This window comes from Crocodylus porosus, unplaced genomic scaffold, assembly GCF_001723895.1.
Source record: "Crocodylus porosus isolate Cpor-Errol unplaced genomic scaffold, CroPor_comp1, whole genome shotgun sequence".
Lineage (NCBI taxonomy): Eukaryota > Metazoa > Chordata > Crocodylia > Crocodylidae > Crocodylus > Crocodylus porosus.
The window spans coordinates 146,986,905-147,011,397 of record NW_017728906.1 but is presented as its reverse complement, the minus strand read 5'-3'; the positions used below and the strand labels follow the sequence as shown (position 1 = coordinate 147,011,397).

Genomic DNA, 24,493 nt, shown 5'->3' with positions numbered 1-24,493 from the left:
GGGGGGACCAGAAGGGTTTGGGAGAGACACTGTTTCCCTTACCGCCCCCTGGCATAACAAGGAATAATGGACACAAGTTATTAGAGAGTAGGTTTAGGTTAGACATCCGCAAGAACTACTTCACAGTCAGGGCGGCTAGGAGCTGGAATCAACTTCCTAGGGAAGTAGTGCTTGCTCCTACCCTGGGGGTCTTTAAGAAGAGGCTTGATGCCTACCTGGCTGGACTCATTTGAGTCCAGTTTTTCTCTCATCCAGGCAGGGGGTCGGACTTGAAGATCTACAAGGTCCTTTCCGACCCTGCTTCTATGATTCTGTGATTCTATGTCTAAACTTTTATATATTTATAAGTACAATAAGTTGTTTAGAAATATTATGAGGTAAACCAAGAAAGCTAAATATTGTAAATTGTTACTGTTTTCTAGCAGATTAGCTAGAAAGGAAGCGTGTAATTCACAACTAATATGGAGCAGGAAATCTGAAGATTGGGTTGGGACACGTCACTGTTATTATTCTTGTTAGTCAACCACCAGTTGCTTGCCATAAAAAGTTTTGGGGAAAATATTTATAGTCCTTTGTCATATGATACAAAGCTATCCAGTAGTGACTGATTTCATTTAGATTCTGCTTTATGTAATTGAAAACAAGAGTAATCCAATATGTAATAATGTTTCTCATGAATTATTTATGAAGTGCTAAAACGATCGAAATTCTTAGAGGACACTAAACTTTGAATGAACTGGGAGGGCATTGAGCTACTTATTCATTTTACAGTAATAAAAAATTGTAGCCAATTTTCATTATGTTCAGGGTATTATGTGTTATCTGTAACAAGAAACAATGTAGCTGGAACATACATAGGCATTCTATCTCAGCTATATAATAGATATGATTGCTGTTTACCTTTTTTATAATATTAGGCTTCTATAGTGAAAAAAGAGAAAATTCAATGTTCTACTATATTTCGTTAACAACTTAAACCTCAAAAATAAAGTGACTATTTAGAAAATAATATTGTTTTCTAAATAGTCACTTTATTTTAGTGCAATTCTTCTGCATTGAGAATTTTAGATTACTTTTTGGGGATTCAGTGATTACTTTAAGATAGGAATTCAATTTTAATATTTCATTCATAAATAAGATTTGACTGATATAAGACATAGGTGAACATATTACAACCAGTGAGCCAAAACTTTTTCAAGGATTTTTTTTAAAACTAAATGTGTCATATTTCTTAGGTTTTCCACATTTTAATTTTGAGGACAATTGATATTGTTAGAAGAATTCTAAAAGGAGCTCATTTTCTAGAGAAAAAAATTTAACCTAGTAAATCAGTATTGTTTTAAAACAGAATACTAATTACCTCATCACTTAATAAAACTATCAAAAACTGAGAAGCTTGTTTTTTTTGCGGGGGGGTGATAAAAAATAGCATTATATGAGTATTGTTGCACCTCTTGAAAAGGAACTTGAGCATTTTTGCTAATGCAAACTGGCAACATTAAAGGATGTTAAGGCATTATCTGTTCAAGTTACAAAATACAATCAAATAATTTAAAAATGAATTCCAGTTTTGCAAATTAGAAGCAATTTTTTCTTTAATTAGTTTTTGGAGGATCTATGTAAAAATTGGCAAAATCCCGAAGAGCCTTTCTGAAGCAAATGCATGTGCTATCAGTTACATCTTTACTATATATTTTACTCTGTTTCTTCATTAATTATTTGTGATAATTAATGAGGTAGAAAAGCCATATAGGTGTGATGGTTGGTGTGAAGGTTGTGCCAGAAGTGATAAGCTCAAGCAGATGTTTTACATTTGTGGGCATGAAGGAATATTCCTTGGTCAGCTGTAGGCAATCTATTTGGCTATTTGGGCAGTGCAGTTAGCAAGGAGCCAAGGTAAGATGGTATTCATCCAACAAGAAAACTACAGAATTTTGGAAGGGACAGTTTTCTGTGTAGGGTAATTGAAGGCTTAGACACCTACTTATTTACAGAACGATATGGCTTGCTTGCTTTGAACTAGTTCCATTGTTGAAGAAGAGGTGCTTTCATCACTTAAAGATGACCCACAATGTATATCTAGTATGTCTTCATAGAATTTTCCCACATTATCATCCATGTAGTACACAGTAGTAGACATTGTAAAGGTGGCATTCCATAACCTTAAGCACAGTTGGAAGCAATAGTTGTTGCTCTTTTGAAGCAGTATTTTAATCTACTTGGACGACTGCTTTTCTGCCTCCTAATCTTTTCCACATATTAAGTCCTTAGTATAATAAGGCAGCTGTAACATAAAAATATTCTATATAATGAGATTTGCTTCAGTAACTGAAAGGAATCGATCATAATGCATGGGTAGTCATTACTGCCCATGTGACTAAGTTGAAAGAGAGCACATATAACAGATGCCACAAATATAAACATGGCACAATGTGAATTTTGTAGAAAATAAACTGTAATATAGCTAAGTTGTAGCTGCTTACTTTAACTTCGTTGTACATTTGTTTTATTTGTTGTACAAACTTTTTGTTTTCTGGTTGCTCAGTGTAGAGTGTTTGAAAATTTAATAAACTGATCTTTTAATTAAAAAACAAGAAATTCAGCTCAGCTTACTGTAAATTGTAGAAGAGTAAAAAGGAAACAAATATATGGTAATTTTCATCCTTTCAAGGACAACAAATAATATACTTCAGTAGACACAGCATAGTATTTTTTTCTCCTTAAATATATTTATTTTAAATGTGACCCTCTTAAATGATATTAATTGAGTTCAAGTTACCTATACATAAGTGGAATTATTTCAAATGTGAATACCTAACTTTCTAATGCACAATTTAACTGTTGTTTGTGGTGATATTATTGCAAGTTTTTATTTTATTTTATTGTATTTTATTTTATTTCAAGTTATTTTATTTGCAGTAGGAAACAGGGAATAATAACATTCGTGGGACAGGAGAAAAAACAAAAGAGGAACTAGCATGTGGTGGCATGGGATGGCAATTCTTTATCTTTGTGTCTAGGTCTGATTCTCAACTAGAGTGCTTTGGTACTACTGGATGCATTGTGGTTTTTTCAAGGGTGCCACAGAATGCCAAGACAATGTTAGTACTGATAGGTGTGCAAACAGAATTTCCCAGATAAACCCAGAAATTTCAGGGAAATCCATAGTGTTAAAAATATTCTTCCCTGTTGCAGTCTTTCTGAGTTGTTTGTTATAGAAGAATTGCCCTATTATTCTTCTTTAGTCAAAAAATGAGTGAAAACTGAGAACTAGCATTCTCTTATTGAGAACCACTGATCTAAATAGCACTAGCTCCTGTTTTTTTTCAGATGGTATACAAGAGATCAGTCTCTGCAGTCCTCTTGGTAGGATTTCATTCTCTTCTTCCCCTTCTTCAGGTCTTTTGTTCTTTGAATATTAATAATCTTTGGTGGAGAGAGAAGAATTCGGGTCTGGAATATTGATAGCTGATAGGTCTTATGATGCCCCTTAATTGGCTAACATACACATTGAACAGGGGAAAAAAAGATCAAGCCCTTTGGTACTCTGTATTTATAAATGATTGCCAATCCTACCAGCAAATTTGATTATAGCAAATATAGACAGGGATCTGGAATTTAATGTGTGAGGCTTTAGAGTTATTTACAGGATCTCCTGCTGCAGAGAAAACAAGGATTGTGGGGAATTGTGGTTAATAACTACAACTTCACAAAGAAACAAGGATATAATTATTTTGGTCCTGATTTTGCGGGGCTTGTCAGGATTTAACTCTATTGTGAATTTTATTTTAATAATGAATGTAGTGCTTATTTTCTTATTTCCAGCTTTGCTAGAATTAATCCAAGCATCACCCATTTGATGTAGAGAAATGTTTTTATATCCTTTTACAGACTGAAAAACTGAAATGGAAATGTGATTTTTTCAGAGTCACAGAGGAAGGCAGTCACTTCACTTGGTGAAGCGAATATACAAATAAAGCTTTCACTAGATGATTGAATGAGAGTGGAAAGATATATGCATTTGTAAAAGGCTTTCCAAAGTGCAGCAGATCCCAGTGTCAGAGCTTTTCTTAGACAAATAGCTTGCTAATTAAAATCTTTTCCTTGGGGCAGTTTTTAGCTTTTACATTATTAAAATATTCAGTCCAAAAGTTTGAAAGGATTTTTGGAATACTGTTGCAGGTAATAAATTCAAAATAAAGGGTTCGGTCCTCAGGTATTCCCACCTTGAAGGAGCTGTTGGGAAGGAGAGGTGGAGGGACAGAAATGCTGTCTGTGGCTCCCTGCTCTTGAGCCAGGGCCCTCCTGTGGCCTGGATCCTCAGGGCTGCTCAAAACCGGAGCATTGCTCAAGCCCTTTCAGGCATATTTCCCTTCTCTTACATCACTGTCCCCGTCACCCAGAATGCCTCCAGCAGGACCTTTCTGTTTAAAGCTGTGACAGGGAGATGTTGTAGGTGCCTAATGCACCCTGCCTTGAGGAGAGCTGAATACTTTCTGGCACTTTATGAAAGAAGAAGAAAAGAACCAGACTAGGGCTTAAGATTTAATTCAATATATGCCAACTTTTTATTTATTAATTTTTTAAAAAGTGAATCTGCAACAATACGCTGGTTCTCCTATCTAGGAAATAGTGTATTCTGTAATAGGATTGGGCACTGCTGACCTTTTATCAGTTTAATGACAAAAAGACATACCTACTGATTCCTATTTCATATGATGTTTTCAAACATCTATTTTTATCAATCAGGGAGTAGCTTCTAGGCTTATGACTGTCAGCTGAGAATGACTGATGCCACCCACTGTGGTTGCTTTGATCTGAGAGGGCAACTTTCCAGGGGGTTCAGTGGATATGCTGTGTTGTAACAGAATCCTTGTTGTTGGTACCAAGTAATCAGTACATCGTGTAGCCTAAATTTTAAGATTTGAATTTTGTCTCAATGTTCACTATGTCTATCCTTCATTTTTTCACAAAATAATCAGAGAGAGAATTTGCCCCAAGTTAGGCAGACATGATAAATTTCAAACATGATATTTACTCCCCAGAATACATGTAATAAAAATGTAATTAGTTAATTTAAGTTACCATAATTACAACTTTTTTTTTGCTACTAAATGACATGGGGAGAGTATATCAGTTGAGTTATTTAGAAATTATTTATCCACTGCATATTCTCCTAAAACATTGACTTGTATCTGGGTTATCTAGAAGTAAAGTAAAGAAGTATATCTAAAAGTAAAATCAGGAGTCCGATTGTTCCAGCCACTGAATAAAAACAGATTAAAAGACACTTGCTGACCTAAAGAAGTTATAATCTTCACAAAACAAACTCAGGATGGGTAAACAGTATTATCCCCATATATGCAATGTGAAATTCAGATAGAGGCAACTGACACAAAGGCTGATCTAGTGGTGAAGACACTAAGGGCTCATCCAAACTAGCACATTGTGTCGCTGCTGCATGTCCTTGGGGAACGCCTGTACTACGCGTGCTCTGGCACACAGCAGGTTACCTGGGTGGTCAGGGAGGCTGGGGCCAGCAACTGTGCTGATCCCAGCAGCCTTACCTGGGGCCCTGGGGGCCTCCTGGGGCTGTAGCTGTGGCAGGAAGCCTGGCCAGCAGCTGAAGTGTGGCTCTGGCCAGCTAGGCTCCAGTTTTTGGTTGCACATGCTGCCACCAGGCATACCACCCTGCTTTTTTTGGTGTGGGTTTTTTTTACCCGAGGATCTCCTGGTGTCAAAACCCCTCTCCCCACACTGCAAGGTGACAGCGCAGGGAATACCTGCATGTGCTGTGTGTAGTGCCACAGACTGTACATCCATGCTTGTCTGGATGCGGCCTGAATGGGCAGTCAGGGGAATCTGATTTAATTCCCAGTTCTGTTACAGACTGACTTTGAGTGGCGTTGTGCAAATCAATTAGACTCTGGCTTTGTCCAGACTATAGCCTGTAGTGATGGCTCTGAGCATGCTTTACTCCCTTGGTTCCACAAACATAGCCAGACCCAGAACTGCACTGGTGGAGACATCCCAGGGCTGTCGCCAACAATCACTCTTAAGTATGTGAGGGACTAATGTCTTGAAGGCCACCCTGGAACATTTTCACTGTTGCATTTCTGGGTGTGAAGCAAATCCATCCCAGCTGGGATACCATCACCACCACAAATGTATACAGGTCAAGAGAATCTAATTGATTGGCGCAGAGTGGCACAGAAAATCCATAAGAGAGCCACATTCTCATGGTTGCCTTCACCACAAAATCATCCTTCCTGGTAGTGGAGTAAAAGAAGTTGCTGTTGCTGCTCCAGTAGATTCAATTGTCTTTCTCATTTGCTTCTTGGCCATGCTGTTTCAGGTGATAACCTTGTAGTAATCCATCAAATTACTGGATTTACTCAAATCCAAGAAAAGGTTTCCGTCCCCACCTCCATTTAACATGGTGGGGCAGAAAGTCGGGGGAAGGCCTTCATCTTGGGGTTAAGTACAAGGTGGGGGGGAAGACAACTGTTGCAGCTGTGGCCTCTACGTAGGCTCAGGGTTGGAGTTGGAGCTGCTGCCTCTGTTCCTCCCCCTGCACCATTGCTTACCCTCAGTTGCAGACTCCAGCCCCACTCCATCTCCTGCCTGGCCAGGCAGTGGTAGCAGCAGCTATGGGTCAGGGGCTGGAGGTGCCCTTGACACAACTGCAGTCACTTGGCTGGAGCAGGGAAAGTGTGCCAGAGTTGGAGTCACAACTGAGAGTAAGCAGAAGCAGGGGGAGGGGCAGGCAGCAGAAGGCAAGTGGCAGTGGGGCAGGTACAGTTTGCACAGGCACTATGGGAGGGGGCAGGAAAAGGGGGCAGGCAGTATGGGGGTGTGGCAGGTACTGGGGTGGTGAAGGAGACATGGGTTGAGATACTTGACTTTGCTACCTCCTGCCCCTTTGACTTTTCCTGTTGTAGCAGTGGGGGGTGCATTTTAGATGACCCTCTGACAATTAAATTCTGTATATGGAAAATTATAACATGTTTACAATTTTTCTATGTTAAAATTTCTATGTTTTCTAATTGTTGGGGGGTCATCTTAAAGTCAAAGTTGTCTCCAATTTGGGGAAATGCAGTAATAAATCATGTCTCTTTCGGGCATATGTAAAAGTAAACAGTAGCATAAGTACTTACACAGCTTGAGGTGTGTGGGTCATACTCCAGGTGAAGACAAGGTTAAGTAACCATGTATCTGTGACAAGTTATGGAAGCAGGGTTTTTGTAGGGGGAGAAGGAGGGTTGCTTTTAAATCACTTGTTACATTATACTATTCATTTTGGTTTTGATTTTTTTTATTCTGTTGCATTGCAAATGTCCTCAATAGAAAATATACTGGAGCTAAAAGTCTCCAAGGACATTTTTAAGATTTGGCTAGACAAAGCCTCAGCTGAGATGGATCTAGTTGAGGATGGTGCTGCTTTGATCAGGGGGTTGGACTACATGACCTCCTGAGATCCCTTCTAAGAGATCCCTTCTAACCTCAATTGTCTGTGATTTCTAAATTCAATAACTGACTTGCAGATTGATCATGTTCCATATGGAAGTTGCAAGCTCGATTTGTTACCTGTTATATAGTCCAGGTAATGCATTTTGAAATACATTCTCTTGTAGGTCTATCTTTCCCATCCACTCCTCATTCAGAATAATTGCCTTGGCGGAGCCTCCTGTCCTGGGAAGTAGCACACAACAATGGCTGGGCCCAGAGCTTTTAACTCTGTTTCTCTTTCATAATGTGAAATCCTTAACCAAGGAGGAAGAATTTCAAGTTATTAAAGAAATGGCAAGTACTTGCAATGCTTTCCCCAGTTTTAATTATTGGTTTCTGTTTCTTATTGGATATGATTATGAATGAAAATATTCCAATATATGATGAATGCTTCATTTCTTATATGATGTAGAATTCTTTTGCATAGCAAAAATGACTCATATTTTAATCTGAGTACCCCCTAATGTAATAGATATAAATTAAACTTCCAATCATGATAGTTTAGTACATAAACTAATATTTTTTGTTAAAATATATTCCTTTTGGGTGATTTAAAGCAAATACATATACACTGTGCATATACATACATATGTAACTTATGCACACTCATGCATACATTTTTTTGTCTTTCAAACAGATTCCAAATGTGCCCAAGGTTGCAGTAGAACAGTTGTTATCATTAACACACAAGCTTCGGAAGACAAATGACCCCACCGTAAGTCCACTCTTTTTCAGATTTGCTTTCTGCTAGTCATTCTGTATTATACCTGTTTTCTTTGCCATTGTTTTATTTCTACTTGCAAAGTATTTTTAGCACATTTACTTGATTAAAAGGCCATTTTTCCCCCACGTAATGTGGGGGGAAAAAGCCCTTTGCTTTACAATTGAGTATGAGGTTGCATGGGGAGGCAGCTACTACAGCTCTGGCCCTAACCCTTGGTCGGGGCTGCCCCCCTTCCCTTCCCCTGCCTCTTTCCCCTCACCTTCCCTCTTACCCCCCAGTCCTCTCCTGAAGTCTCAGGCTGCTTCTTCCTGTCTCTCCCCCACACCACTTCTTCCTCCACTTCCCCACTGCACCCCACTACTTTTGTTGTGGTGCTGGCAGACTCTGTCTCCACTGCAGCCTGGATTACAGAGCATGTCCTGGCCCTGTAGCAGCCACTAGTGCCAGCTCTGCATCACTGCTATGGGGCTAGGATGGAGCTGTGCTCCATGCCCTAGGCTGCAGCAGATATGAAACCTGCCAGTGCCGAAGAAAAGCTAAGGGGGTGGTGGAGGGGCAGGAACAGAGGAGGAAGGATGAGGGGACTCAAGGCTGTGGGAGCAGAAGCAGTGCAGAGGGACAAGATGGGCAGGGGAAGGGGGGCAGGGTCCTGAGGCTATGGTGGGTACACAGAAGGAGAAAGAGTGTAGATGGGAGAAAGGGGCATGGTTGTCTGAGGCTGCAGGAGACAGGCACAAGGGAACTAAATGTTGAGAGCACAGACAGCAGGGATCAAACTGCATGCCTTCCCTACCACCTGTCCTCTTACTGCTTCATGAATAGAATCTAATATGGTGGGGGAGTCATTTATATTTGGGTCAGTATGATACTCCGGTGTATGCAGCTATATTTAAGCAGTATTGTGTAGAAAAAAATGCTGCTGACTTGGTAACTATAAACTTATTTTAAAAAGATATATTCAAGTCTCTGTTAAATATGTATTGCTATGGCAGCTGAGAAATGCATTGTTTTATTTTTGTAAAAATAAATCTAGAACACTTTGCACTGGAATCGTGTAATTTAGCTTTATAGATCGGCACATGTGTAACTTGTGTTCATATCAAAAGTTGAATATGCCCTATAATTCACCTTCCTCAGCTCTCCTGAGTTTGACACCAACAGGCTTTGCCTGTATTTGATTTTATTTTTTAATGACAGTATTTCAGGAAGAAAATGTACTGTGCACTACTTAGCAGGTACTAATTTTGAGATCTTAAAAAGAAATGAACATTTACACCTATTTACAACGTTATGGCTTTGTTGATATTACAATCTTACATCGCTTCCTAGACTTAGTTGGTGCTTTATAAACACAGAGAGGTAAACACATTCCTTTTGTTAATAAGGTTTAATGTTTAGAAATACACAGTATATCAACAGTATAAAAAAACCCACTCCGTATATAGGTGTATGGTTGTATTGTGAACTACTCAAAGAAAGTGCATGCTGTGAAGGAAGAACTGGGTCACAGTTCAGATGCAGGGAAGATGCCTGTAGGTCAGTAGTGACATGAGATAAGTTGGGAATAGCATGCCTGTGGTATGAGTTTAAATTTATGCTTTAGGAATATAGGACTATTTATAGAACTGTTTTGCTAATCTTCCACTTGAGTTGATTGTGAAATTTTAGCTGTTGTTTAAAATTTTAACAGTAGAAATATGCCTATAGAATATTCAGCCTGCATCTCTTATTTTATTAATATTATTTATGTGATTTGCACTAGAATATATAGATGCCACTAAGATGCCATCCAGATATAAAATGCAAAGGTGGCAGCTGCCCCAAAACGCAGTGACATAGGAAAAGCTTGACATAGGAAGATCCATAAGAAATAGATGAGAGAAGGGAGGAGACATTTAATTACTAAATGTTCAACCTTTTAGTATGGGCATTTCTTAAAATATTGATATGGTTTAATTTTGTGGGCTTTTCAATGAAGCACATTTATGGGCTTATTTCAGTCTCTACTGTATGTATATCTATAGTAGCATAACATTTTTTTAAATGTTAATCAGTATTTGCTCTGGTTCCCAACTGAGTTAACTTGGTATAGCTGATGATAATCCTCCATTACACCAAACAGTAGGGCTGTGCGAAATGGCAGCATTCCATTTTGATCAGTGTTCTGATGTTTCTATGGAACAGCATTCTGTTTCAAATTTTGTTTTGAGTCGGAACAGCTGGTCTGTTCTGTTCTGGTGAAAGAGTTTTGCTGTTTCGACCCTGTTTCAGTGTTTCGACCATATGATATAATGGGGAGGTTTGAAACAGCCTATAACTTTGTCACTTCTTGGCTGATTTGGATGAAACTTGCAGGACAGGTAGCCCCTTCTGAGGGCGTGAAACCTAATAAGTTTCAAGGAGATAGGTGCAGGGGGTTTGGGGGAACTGTACCCCAAAGTCTTGAAAACAAACCTCATGTCACATGTATGCCTTAAGCCACAGTGGGGTCAAAACTGCAGGCAAGCTGCAGGCACAAAGCCTGCCAAGTTTCAAGGAGATGGGTGCATGGATTCAGGGGAAACTGTACCTCAAGCTGCGAACAAGCAAAACTCGTGACATAGGTGACACTACATGTGTTAAGACTCAGCAGGGGGAAAGCTGCAGGCCTGCTAGCCTCTGCTGCGGCCATGAAGCCTGCCAGCTTTCAAGGAGATAGATGCAGGGGTTCTGGGGCCCTGCACCTCTGGCTGCTGACAGGCAAAACTTGTGACATGGGTGCTTGTGCAACTGCTGCCTCGGATCAGGGAGCAGGACTGAAGATCCCCCATCACCTGCCACTACAGACGTGGGGGTAATAATTGACCACAGTATGAACATGAGCTGGCAATGCGATGCTGTAGCCAGCAGGGCTAACAATACCCTGGCATGCATCAATCAATGTGTCTCCAGCAAAACCAGCCCCCTGCATTAAACAGGAGATATAACTAGGGGTCAGGTGACTCCAGCAAGATGACTGTCTAGTCTCCTTTTGAAGACTTCTAGGGTAGGTGATCGCACCACCTCAGGAGGAAACAAGCCTGAAACTATCTTCCAGGAGTTTGTGACCATTACTTCTAGTTTTCCCCAAGGGTGCCCTGGTGAACAGTTGTACACTGAGCCCCAGATGTACACTTCTGTTGTAGCGGTAAGCTGCTACCAAGTCCCCTCTCAACCTTCTCTTTTTCAGGCTGAAGAGACCCAATTCCATCAGCCTGTCCTCGTATGGCTTGCTGTGCAAGTCTCTGATCATATGGGTAGCCCTTCTCTGGACTCTCTCAAGCTTTACCACATCTTTGTTCAAGTGTGGAGCCCAGAACTGGACACAGTACTCCAGCTGCGGTCTCACCAATGCCAAGTAGAGCAGGAGAATCACTTTGCAATGGTTTTGCTGTTTCAACCTTCTCCATTATAGCCTATGGCCAAAACGTAGAAACAGCATCAAAACGGTGAAACGTTTCTACCTGTCTTATTTTGTTTCGAGGCTGTTTCAACCATATCTGTTCCATTTCAATTTTGCTGTTTCAACCTCAAAACAAGTCAAAGTAGTGTTGAAACAAAACTGGCGGCGAAATTTCACACAGCCCTACCCAACAGTTATTTGATCCAGAAAGCCTAAATTTCATTTGAAAATGTCTCTGTTGTCAGAAAATTGTAGGGTAACTCAGGAACCTAAATCTTTTGAAGTTTCTAATTTTTTAAGTTTTTTTTTTTAGAAAGTGGAACATAAACTGCAGTTACTTAAGCTTTTTTCAAAGTATTAACCTGGATTTTTCATATGTTAGAAAGTAGCCTTTATGCAATGTAATAGTACTGATTGGAAAAATTCTAATAATATATTTTTGAACAGTAAGTGCCTCATTTTCAAAGTTGAAAGATTTCACAGAAAAGGATTGGTTTTGATACATTTCTCAACTTGAAAAATGCTGGGAAAAAAGTTCTTTAAAATTCTCATGCAGTTCCAGATTTACATTTTACTAGGAGGATATTTTCAGGTTTTCCATTTGAGTTTATATGTGCTTGAGATTATATAAAGAGAGAATTTCTGTTGACCCAAATTCAATTTCAAAGGAATTTCTGAACCTATACCTAGGGACTGCTATTATTTGGGCTTCAGTGTATTTCAGGGCAAAGCCCAAAATTTAGTGTTTTCCCCTGAAGCCCCAGAAAACTACAGTTTGGCTGGAAATGGCACGAAACCACAGGAGAGGGAGGGCAGGGAATAAAGTAAAAAAACCCAAAAACCTTATCTGAAGTGCAGAGAAGAAAGGTAGCAGAGCCCTGGAAACACTGTGAAAGCCCCACATAATACCAGGGGCAGCCTAGTACAGGCTGAACCCCTCCCAGGGCTCAGCCAATCAAGTTGTTCAATTCCCCACTTTGGCAGAGAGTTTAAAAGCCCTGCCCAGAGCGGAGCAGGTAAGTATCCCCTGTCCTAGGGGCTGCAGGCATAGGCATGCTGGGTGCCCGGCCCCACAGCTGGACATGCGCTTCTGCTACAGGGGCTTCTCCTCCCTCTCTCCCCTCTCCCCTCCCCCACTCGGCACAGCTCTCCTAAGCCCTGCTTTGCTTTGCTGCTGCACAGAAGCAGAGGAGAATTTCCCCCTTCCCTTCTCTGCACAGCAGGGCGGAGTGGGGCTCAGGAGACCAGTGCCAGGTGCGGGGAGGCTGTAAAAGTTAGCATTTGTTTCATAGTTTCATAGTTTCATAGTTTGTAGGGTCGGAAGGGACCTGAGCAGATCATCTAGTCCGACCCCCTGCCATGGCAGGAAAGAATACTGGGGTCAAATGACCCCAGCAAGGTGTTCATCTAACCTCCTCTTAAACACCCCCAGGGTAGAAGCCTGCACCACTTCTCTTGGAAGCTGGTTCCAGACCCTAGCCGCCCTGACTGTGAAGTAGCGCCTCCTGATAGCTAACCTAAACCTACCCTCTGCCAGCTTGTGACCGTTATTCCTGGTCACTCCTGGCGGTGCTCGGGGGAACAGTGAATCCCCCAATGCCTGCTGATCCCCCCTGACTAGTTTATAACAGGCCACAAGATCACCTCTCAGCCTTCTCTTTTGGAAGCTGAACAGGTTCAGGTCCCATAGCCTCTCCTCATAGGGCCTGCCCTGCTGTCCCCTGATCATACAAGTGGCCCTCCTCTGGACCCTCTCCATGCTGTCGACATCCCTCTTGAAGTGTGGCGCCCAGAACTGGACGCAATACTCCAGCCGCGGCCTGACCAGTGCCGCATAGAGGGGGAGGATCACCTCCTTGGACCAGCTCGAGATGCATCTGTGGATGCATGACAAGGTGCGGTTGGCCTTCCTAACTGCCTCCCCACACTGCCGGCCCATGTTCATCTTGGAGACAATGATGACCCCAAGATCCCTTTCCGCCTCCGTGCTGATGAGAGGGGAGTTCCCCAACCTTAAAAGTTGTTGTTTGATAAAGTTTATTTATTATGATTTCACTTAGAATTCTAAGTGGTGAGCTTTACTTAAAGTTGTTGTTGAATAAATGGTGAGCTTTACTTTTTTAAAACAGCTGAAGAACAGCCTGTATGCTGCTGTTCAATGAAGGTCAGCCTCATGATGGGCTCCCTCAGCCAATCAGAGGCATGCAAGAGCCAGCCCTAAAAAACACCTGAAATGATCTGCAGCGACCCTGCAGGGAGCCAACTTTTCCCTCTGCTACAGTCTGAATTACACTCATCCCTACCTATAACTTCTTCCAAGAAGGAGACAGCCCAAGATCCATCTTATCCAACACCTTTTTTCTTCTGTTATAACAAGAAAGCTGATATTCTGGTGACATCATGATTTCCATGGTAATACATTTCTGTCAAAAATACTAAGTTATGACCCCTGAAGGATTAAGAGGCAGAAACTGAGAAATGAAGATGAAAACAGCTGTTTAAGAACAAGAAGTTGAAATGATTGCTTACAGAGTAAATTATTCTTTCTTGTGTGTTCCAGTTTAAATCAAAGAGGACTTGGAATTAAAATTACCTTTTATTTCTGGTAGGCACAGTCACTGGCATCATCTTTATCCACACGACAGTTATTACGAATTTGTCGACGGCTATCTCGGTATCCAGATGAAAGTCTTTATCATGCTGTCAATAAGGCCTGTCTCTCCAGGTAGAAATACTAATTTTATTGCAAAAGTTCAGACTCCCTCAAAAACTGCTAATATGCTCAGCTAATTTTTAAATGTGTGGTTTTTTTAGGAGTTAGTTACTAAAATAACCATTCACAACCTTTTGTAGGCTGGGAATGTTAAGATTCAGTTCTATGGCATTCTTAGACTTAAAACTTCATTTTTAATGAATCATGCATCACTTCTTTCTAATCTGTGTTTCAGGACCCTGGCACATGTTACCTGGCCACAGGTTAATGCAATTAATGGCATGATAAAACAAGGAATAAGCCACCAAGTTATTACACAAAAAATGTCTAATAACTTCTGTAGTTGGTTCCTATCATACCATTCGCTGAATGTGTGCCCAGGCTTGGGGCTCCCAGCCTTCAGAGTGCATGGGACCCCTTGATTCTCACATGCTCTGGAGGCTGACATTGCATATCAGCTCCCAGCTTTGGAGGCCCATCAATGTCAAGGACTCTGATGTGCCCCTAAGGCTAGGAACATGATTAGCTGCTGCACCCAGCCTCAGGGGTGCATTAGACACCCCCACCCCACTTGGAGCAGCATTAGAGCAGCACCATGTGCCCCCATGGCTGGGAGCCATCAGCTGATCCAGGCTCCCAACAGTAGGGATACACATTCCTGCAGCTGGGAGCCCAGATTAGCTGATGGGTCCCAGTCTTGGGAGCACATGATGTGCCCCTGTTGCTGGGAGCCTGGATCAACTAACTGTGTTCCTGGCCACAGGAGCTTGCCAAATTGGTGATGCAGGGGGCGCCCGGGATCAAGATTAGGATTCTAGCCTCCTCCTGTACCAGCATTATGGCATGATGGGATAGTCCCACAGTTGCGCCTCCTGTGGTGCATTCCATGGCATGGTAGGAAGCACAATTGTAAAAAAAATAAAAATAAAAATCACACATCAGATCCCATCGCATCTTTATTTGCATATGTGCCAGATGCCTCAGATGCTGAATAACTTTAAAAATGTACAAATAGGGTCTCATTTCGTGTCAACATTCTGGGGTGACAAGAAAGGAAAATCATATTCAAGGTCATAGGATCAGGGGGCTAGAACAGATGACCTTTGTGAGTTCCCTTCCAGCCCTACTTTCCTATGGTCCTATATTTAATAAAATCTAATGTGGTTAGATGTTGATTGGAATTTTGTATTCATTAAAAAAAGTTTTAGTTCACAGATTTCTCAAAGGAAACAATCAAGTTATGAAAAGGTTTCAAGCAAAAGAGTGAGGAAGAAAGTCAATGGGCCCAGATCCTCAAAGTATAGAACACTCATCTCCTGTTGCTCTCTGGAATAAATCAAGAAAAAAGAAAGCTGAGGGTAGATAAAATTTCCAATCCAGGTCTCATGGACTGTTGTAGGTGAAAGCCACTAGCCTTCAGTTCTATTTTATTCCTTCTTTAAACTAGTTTCATAAAGCATTGTAAACTCTTAAAATTAATATTTATATTAATATTAATTTTAGGAGTGAAATCTAGGTTAGACTTAAGGAATGTTATCCTGTATGACTTTGCTGGGTTTGTCTTTTTTTTTTTTTAATCCAGATGATTTTGAAATTTGGAGTTATTGGTGGAAAGTCGGATGGTGTTTCCTATGCAAGAAGTCTGATTTCCTTTCCTAAGCATAGATAGAGTAGGTGAAATGTTGGAAACTCTCCAAGTGAGACAGGAATTGACATTATTTAGTGTGAGAGGTCAGGATAAAACTTCTTGCTGATTTTTTATTATAAAACAATCCAGACTGTTGAGAAAAGTAAAAACAAAACAAAAACTTTTTCCTTCTCTTTTAACCCCTTAATTTAGGTTTTTGCCAAACCTTGCAAGATCAGCTTTGCATAAAAATTTGCTGGATTCTGGGATTGAGACAAGTCCAGATGATATAAGGAAACTGGAGGAGCAGGATTATAGTTGTAAGATTGTATTTATTACCTTTTTGTTCTTTTATGAAAATGACTCAGTTGCTGAACATACAAACTGTACTAAATGATCCTTATTTAAGTATAGTTTGCATTCTTTTGCCTTTGTTTCATTGGAATGTAATGTGATTCTATTGTCATATTTATGTAGAGGGTTCATCATACTCCGGGCATCTATTTTTCATTTTAAATTTCCTGGATCAAAAGGGTCCTTGTCCACAGACTTTAATGGGCTCCTTTCCTGTAGCATTTTTGACAACTGCACTACGTTTTATGCTTTTTGAACATTTAAAATTTTTGGTGTGAACTCTAAGTCTTGATCTCTCTGTCCCATGCTACTTTCTCCCCTTTAACACCCTTTTTGCCTCATCCTGTTTAATGTTACTAAAATTTTCTCTCATTACTGTCAACAGAGCCCTGTGATCTCTCACACTGATTATGGCAGTCTCTCTTCTGACTCTCCAGACTATACAAAGCTTTGGTGCTAAAGATGACTTATTTCCCATCTCTCTTTTAATGTGTTTCTCCTCTCTTTGATATTCATCTAAGTTTCATCTCATGCCACATCACGTTTGAGCTCTTTTTATTGCCTTCAACGCTGAATATAAAATTATATGTGCTAATATCTTTCATCGCACTTCTTCCTGGTGCCTTATCTTCCCTCTATCCTATAGCCTTCCTGATCTGTTCATTTCTTTTTCTTGTTCTCGCCTTCGTGCCTTCTGACAGCTCACATCGAACAGACTGCTGCTTCCTGTCCACTAAGCCCTTCTTTTCAGCATACTTAATTTCCTTTCTCCCCACTAGTAATCTCTGTTCTCTGTTCCTTCCCTGCGCAGTTGCTCAAGCTTTTGTCCTACATGTGTTTATCTTTACTGCTTTCATTGTTGGCTCTCTATAACATGCTTATGGCACTTCCTATATATGTGTGTATATTGCACATATATACATTACATATATATAATATATGTGTGTGTCTATTTATATATGTACTTTTCGTGGACTATTTCCTTATATATGTACTTTTCTTCATTTTTAGAAATTACTATAAAATGCCCTAGTAATCCAGACTTATTTCAGTTTCAAAACATAAAACTAGAAATTTGAGGCAAATGCTAATTTCATATTGGTTAGAATATAGCTTGAATTATAGTCATGTGGAATACAAAATTGAATGTTTTACAAAGCTAAATACAAATATGAAAAGGTTATATTACTTTGTTAATGTATGACTTTGAAACAGTTTTATAATGTGTAATATTAGAAATACTGCAGTTTTACTAGGAAACTTGTGTCCATACTATGGAAATTTCATGATAACTCAACATGCAAAGCCTTATCACACTTAAACTAAACAAAACGAAAAGGCAGTGGAGAGCATTCTCTCTCAGTATGACATTCCAGGTTAATCCAATCTGGCAGGAAGTCTGAATAAAGGAAAAGGGCAAATATCTGTTGGAGGTAGAGGTGCTTATCTGGAACTGCTGTGTTATAACGTAACTACTTGTAGCACACTGTTGTAGTTAGTATAATGTTTTAATGATTTTTCTATCTGAACTACAGCTGGAGATTCCTTTAAGAAGGATAGATTTAGCCCTTTTTTACCCAGATGCTAAATGTTCCTTCTCACCCCCTTTTTACACAGATCTTGTGCTGAAAAGAGAAACTTAACAGTGACTTAATGTAAAGGAAGTGATTTAGCATGCTGTTTTTAGAAGGGGGTATCTGATGAAACAATTTTAGTAGCACTCTGAGGGTACGTGTAATGTGCCCCTACAGCGCCATTGTTACTGAGCCTGGCATTTAGTATTTCCTTTTGGACATACTAAATGGTGGCACAGTAACATCCCTGTACTGCACTGTTCAGTGAGGTAGCATCACGTGTAGACATGCCCTGATTAGAGAAAGTGAGTATCAAATTAAACCAAAGCAACTATCTACAGTCTCCAGTGATATTTCCCCTGATACGTACGGTCCTGTATGATACTTTCCCCTGATCATTTTACCAATTTTGTCATTCATTGTTACAGAACTTTTTACAATTTGTGTGGTACATGGTCTTGAAATTCACTAATAATCAATATTTTTGTAGTATTTAAACCATAGAGCTTGATGCAAATTTTTTTTTGACGTCTTTTCTTTAAATATTTAGGAAACCAAGTATTTCTGGCAAACCTTAGTAATCCATTGATTGCTGCAAATATATGTATTGTCTTTTACATGGGTAGTTGACCCCTCATCTATGCAAACCACCTAAAAATAATCCCTTGATTTGTTTTTGTTTTATATAAAATTTCAAGATGAAGTACATAATGGTATTCTGAAGATAGGGTCTACCAGTATGCCGATCTATAACCCCAATGAGAAAATGAAAGTGCCTGATGTTCTGTTTTATGAAAACACCCAGGTAAGTGCACTTCCTTGATTATGCAGGTGCAGTGGACTTTGCTAAACATTGTAGTAATGAACTTTCAAAGGGTATATTTTTTTAACTGCCTAAAACAGGTTCATATTGTGACCATGGAAAAAATGCTTGTCTTCTCACTGAATTTGGTGCTCATTTCAGATGACTGAAGATCAAAGTTCATAACCATACTTTCATATAATGAGATTATAACATTCCTGGAGATGATTCATAAGAAATAAAGGAACTGCTATTGCCCTTTTGGTTTTGTTTATAATAATTGAGAAGTTTTTTTATTGCTGCTTGGCTATATCACCATTTTTTATGATGGGTCAACAGTTCTAATATTCTATTTTTAGAAGTCTAGAATTTGGAAGTTTTACAGGCCTGCAGTAGGTAAATTGGAGTAGGAATTACTAGTATATGCTTTTAAAGAAATATTAAAACAGTTGAATTCTTTTTGGAAAATCTTTTACTGCTCAGTGAAACCACAGACTGTTTACATAATATTCAGTTGTTGTTTTAACAATATTCAGGGATATTGAAATGTTATCTGCAGTTGCTCTACAGTTATTCTGTCCCTTGCCCTCTTATTGCTTCTCGTTGTAACTATGATTTATTTATACATATTTGATGCACGAGTCCTAAGATTCTGAGCTGTCTGAAAGCCATTTTTGGCCAGAATTCAAGAATTTCTCAAGAACTACGTTGTACATATGCAGATTACTTCAATATGGATGTAATGGTTAAAATCTCTGTTATGATTGGCATCAATTTTGTGCCATTTGGACTTAGCAGCAATACTGCCTCAGCTTTTCACACCCTTCAGCTGACAGAGAAACTACAGGGAAAGGATCTAAGCCAAATTATAAAGGACAAAAGAAGGTGTATGTGCATTAGGGTTGCATTAATGTGCACTAATCTCTCCAAATTGAATTGGAACCCTCGCACACTCAACGGCAGACCTGGAAGTGGACCAGAAGTACTTCGAATCCACCTCCAGGTCTGCCGCAAAGCATGTGGGGGACCCTGCTCCGGCTCAGCGACTGGTGCCTCCTGGGTCTGGGGGGAGCACCCGGGGTCCCCCCATGGCTGATCACCATGCTGGTGCGCTTGGCGGTGGACCTCCCTCGCACTCGGAATAAAATCTTCAGATTTCGATTTGGCTGAATCTCATCGGGACAGTGATCCAAATCAGCTAATTGAATCACTGTCCCCTGAATCCGAATTGAATTCACTTCACACACCCCTAATATGCATGTCCTGAAAGGAAAAAACACGTCTATCTTCCAAAGGCATGTCCATTTCTCTTTACTAGATGGTAATCTTTCTTCTCCACACAATATAGAGGTATCAGCGCTATTAGTCCACTGCATCTGAACCACAGGATCTGCCTGTTCAGTTGGAGCAGTTTAAAAAGGAGAGAAGCTGCTGCTCAAGATCGCCTGGTAGCTTGTGCACTGTAGGGTTAGGTGCAGACATTCAAAAGGCCCAAGGCAGAATTGATTTAAATTCAGTGTTTTTTGTAAATGATGTAAACCAGTCTTTTGTGCCAAACTTCTGTTCTGTTACAGGTATAGGGTGGTTTCCAGTCACTTAGCAGTAAAAGTGTAATGTCTGTACCTGGTCTAAATGATATGTGTGCACACCCCTGTAATGACATAAGTGAGCTAAATTGCCCCAGCTTTATCCCTGGATGAAGCTGGGTGAAAGTTGGAGGAGTTTCACTACATTTATAACTGTTACAGCCAAATAGCTTCAGTGCTGTCTCAGGCAGCAGCAGCAGCTTCCCTACCCCTCAGACAAACATTCACCTGGAACAGTTTCTATGTCCTCATGAATGATGTTGCCCCTCCAGCCCCGCTCCCAGCAAAGCCTTACCAGTACAGCCCTCAGCACCTGCTTTAGCTGCTGCACGTGTATAGGTATATGTGTGCACACGTACCAAATCAATAAAAAAAAAAAAATTTAAAAACTCCTCATTTTGCACAGTCCCAAAAATTTCAAATCGATAAAAATCAAATGTTTAAAAACAAACATTGATTTTTGCCATAAAAATAAAAACGAAATTCTGCTAAACCTAAGAATATGCCTCTTAAAACAGTTAATAAATATGCTGAATCTCCATGAGCTACAGCTCCAGTGTAATTAAAATGAGGAGTATGAGAGCTACTTGATATAAAAGTTTGAAGGACAGATTAGGTAACTTAGGAAACCTTTCTCCTTTTCAGTGAACTTCAGTGTGTAGGAGCTAAGGTCAAGGAAGTTTAACTTAGGCCTACCTGAAACATTTTCCATGCTAATTTGAAATAAACAGTTGATTTCATTGATGACCATTAAACCCTCTCTTCAACAAATTCTCAAGTTGTAAATGTAAAATGTATTTTTGAAATGAGAAGATTATGTATCTAAACATTTTTAGGGTGTTTTGTTTAATGAGACTAAAGCTTATGTGCTGTTTTTGTGTGTAATTAAATTCCAGATATAGTGCAATATCATTAAAACAAATCTCCCTTTAACTAGGAGAAAAATTCATTAAAAGAGGGAGAGTGTTTACAATAAAGTTAGTCAATTTACTGCATTGTAAGAATGAGAAAATCATTTCCTTCTTGGTGGGATTTTTAAAAGGGGAGTAGGGTTTGTTATAAACAGATTTGTTACCATTATGTATTGTACCATTCTAATGAAGCTGCTTGGCACAAATCATGAGTAACAGTTAAGTTCCTAGTAAATAAGCAGCATATCAGCCACCATTTTCTAGCACACTAAATATATCACTTAATAAGAATCTGAAAATATTAAGCTATATAGTTTGTGAAATAAATTATATGTAGTTATATTTTTCCTATTCAGCAAAAAGATGTACTAAATCTACTTCAAAGGCATTATTTAATTGTAAAGCTATCCCTTTAGAAAATAGGTGAAGTACAAGTGGGAAAGTTGAGTGAAATTATTTAAATGGAAGATTTTCACATGTAAATCAGTCTACCTTGTTTTATGTCTTTCCTGTTCTTTCTTTTCTTCATAGGACAAAGTTTAGTTTTCACTGTATAGGCTCTTATGAAAGTGATAGACAGGTCACATAATGTGAACAAATGAGAACATTCTTCTTCCTTATCATACTGCTATATGTGTGAGGTTTTCTGCTATTTCAGTAAAGCACATCATCTCTGGGATTCTCACAAATTAAATTCCAAAACTCAAAGATGCCCTTATGTATTACTCTTCTTGCTTAAAGTTGAGAATAACTTCAGTGATTACAAATTGAAAATACTGATCACAACTTATTTTAGAATACTGTTTTTTCCCACTTTAGGCAAAACATGTCATTAAATATCTATGGTAAAGAAATTTCTCCAAATATTTTACTGATAGCAGTATATAGAGAATTTTTCAAAAACGTAGTAGTGCATTACCAACTAAAATTAATTTTCTTCTTAAGTTCTGTATTGCCATCTCCCACTTCACTGTGATGGTCTCAAGTGTTCTGATGACGATTTTGTATCCCTACACATCTGCTGAAGGATGAAACTGGCTTAAGGGCAAAAAACAGTATGGTCTGTAAAAATCATGAACAACGTGGACAAAATAAATGAAGAACTGCTATTCACCAAGCCCCAGAGGACTTGAACTAGGGGCTACCCTCTGAAATTAGCAGGAAACATGTTTAAAATAAGAGAGAGTCCTTTTTTACACAACACATACTTAACTTGTGGACTACATTACTACAGGAAGTTGTAGAGACAGATAGCATAGCCATGTTCAAAAGGACAAGACAAATACATAGATACAAATCTATTAATAGGTATTAAACAACATTCAAGGATGTATCTTCTAGCATTTCTAAACCAATGATAGTAAATGCCAGGGTGGATAAGGAACAGGGGATAGTTCACTCTAGATATACCCTGTTCATTGTTTTCCCTCTAAAATATCCACCCTTGCCACTGTTGCAGAGAGGATACTAGACTGTGTACCTCACATACCTCCCCCGGGGTGTGTACAGTGGCTGAGAGCCCCCCTCCCCCCCATACTCCTGGACGTGCTACCTGGGCTCTGACTGACCCATCACAGCCCCGGGGCCCCATTTACCTCAGCCCCTGCCCCACTCCCTCCCTCACTGTGGGGGCCTCGATCTGCTCCCCCCCCCACTATTGGTATATGTACCACAGTTTGGGAACCTCTGATTTAAATTATGCAGTTTCCTATAAGCGGAGTATGCAATTTCCTTTAAATCTCTTTTTCCAACTGCTGAAAAATTGTGGTGCTTGTGATTTTGACATGGCTGATTAAGATTTGCAATATTAAGCACCATTTATAAGTTTTATTAAAAACATCCCCCTCTTTATGTAATTTTGAGGGAGTTGGAAAAATAAGACAGTTTTCTCACCACACCAAGGGAGTATGGTAATAATGTGAAGTTACTGTTTTTAAAAAGCTAGTACTATGCAGATAAAATAATAATGCTGAAAGAAAAACTAGTAATGTTTATGTAAAGACAGGCTCTCCCTTTTCTGAGTACCCTATCTGACCTACTTACAGATGACCTATTTTCGTTAGATAGAAAGGAGGATACACAAGATTTTGCTGCTGGTAAAGCAGCCAGCATTTTTCACATTGTTGTTTGCTAATTACATTTTAAAATAAATCTATTTGAGGAGAACAAGTTTAGGTTAATTTTCCTTCTTACATATATTGCCAACTTTATACCTTTTATAGGCTTTCATTAGTATAAATATATATTAGGCATTTTGCTTTTGAATACAGTCTAATTCAGATGCAAGAAATACAGGAAAAGCTGGATTTCTTTGTTTTCCCTTGTTTCCTTTGAAAATAAACATTAATTGGAGTAGAAAAAACTTATCTTTAAGTTCAAGGCAGGCCTAATATCTTACCTTTAAGTTTATATAAATGAATATAATTTAAGCACATAAGATCAAATTAGCATCTTGGCACATATGGCATGGCAAGAGGTACAATTGTTGCATTAAGGGAACATCTGTAAGTAGGAGTGGACCGATAAAGATTTTTTGGCCAATACAGATAGCTGATGAAGCCATATCAGCCAATACTGATCCAATTGCCAATATGCAAGCCCGGCAGCTTGGGGAACAGCATCTGGCTGGTAAGTCGGGGCAGGAGGAGGGCCAGATTGAGGCCTCCACAGTGAGGCAGAGAGTGGGGCTGAGGCAGGGGTAGGTACTGCCCAGTTGGGGTGAGATGGGGCAGGGTGCAGGATGGAGCTGCGAGAAGCTCCTGGGGGGGGGCGGGGGCTGGTTCCCACTGCTGTGTGCACCCCAGGGGAGACATGGGGGCATGTGCTCCCAGATCTGTGCACAGGGCAAGAGTGGGCTGCTACTGAGCTTGGGGCCAGGGGTGACGCTTGGCTTTTCCTAGTGGGTGGGGGTTGGGCCAGGGCTGTGCTTGGGGCAGGTGGTGGTGGTGCTGGGAGTGGGGGGCTATGGCAAATTTTTGGGTGACTGTTGTCTACCCTGTAGTGCTCCCTCCCAGCGCCGCCATTGCCCACCCTGAGCACAGCTCCGGCCCAACCCCTCTGCCAGGCATCGCCCGCACCCCAAGCATGCAGCAGCAGCCTGGCCTCACTTCACACACAGATCTGAGGAGTACATATCCCACTTGCCAGGGTGCATACAGTGGCAGGAGCCACCCCCCTTCCCCATGCTCCCCAGATGCACCACTTGCAGCTCCATCCCACACCCAGCCCAACCCTGGCTTGGCAGCACCTGCATCTGTCTCAGCCCGAGCCCC

At 40.1% G+C, this 24,493-nt stretch overlaps 1 protein-coding gene across 1 annotated transcript in view; it reads left to right on the top strand.

Annotated features, from left to right (window-relative positions):
• Positions 1-24,493, top strand: part of VWA8 (von Willebrand factor A domain containing 8) — a 305,200-nt gene that overhangs the window by 99,098 nt on the left and 181,609 nt on the right. Inside the window, exons 15-19 of the mRNA XM_019528508.1 lie at positions 7,635-7,803; positions 8,147-8,224; positions 14,264-14,379; positions 16,208-16,314; positions 18,621-18,727. Coding sequence (XP_019384053.1) covers positions 7,635-7,803; positions 8,147-8,224; positions 14,264-14,379; positions 16,208-16,314; positions 18,621-18,727 — 577 coding nt within the window. The remainder of the gene's footprint in view (positions 1-7,634; positions 7,804-8,146; positions 8,225-14,263; positions 14,380-16,207; positions 16,315-18,620; positions 18,728-24,493) is intronic.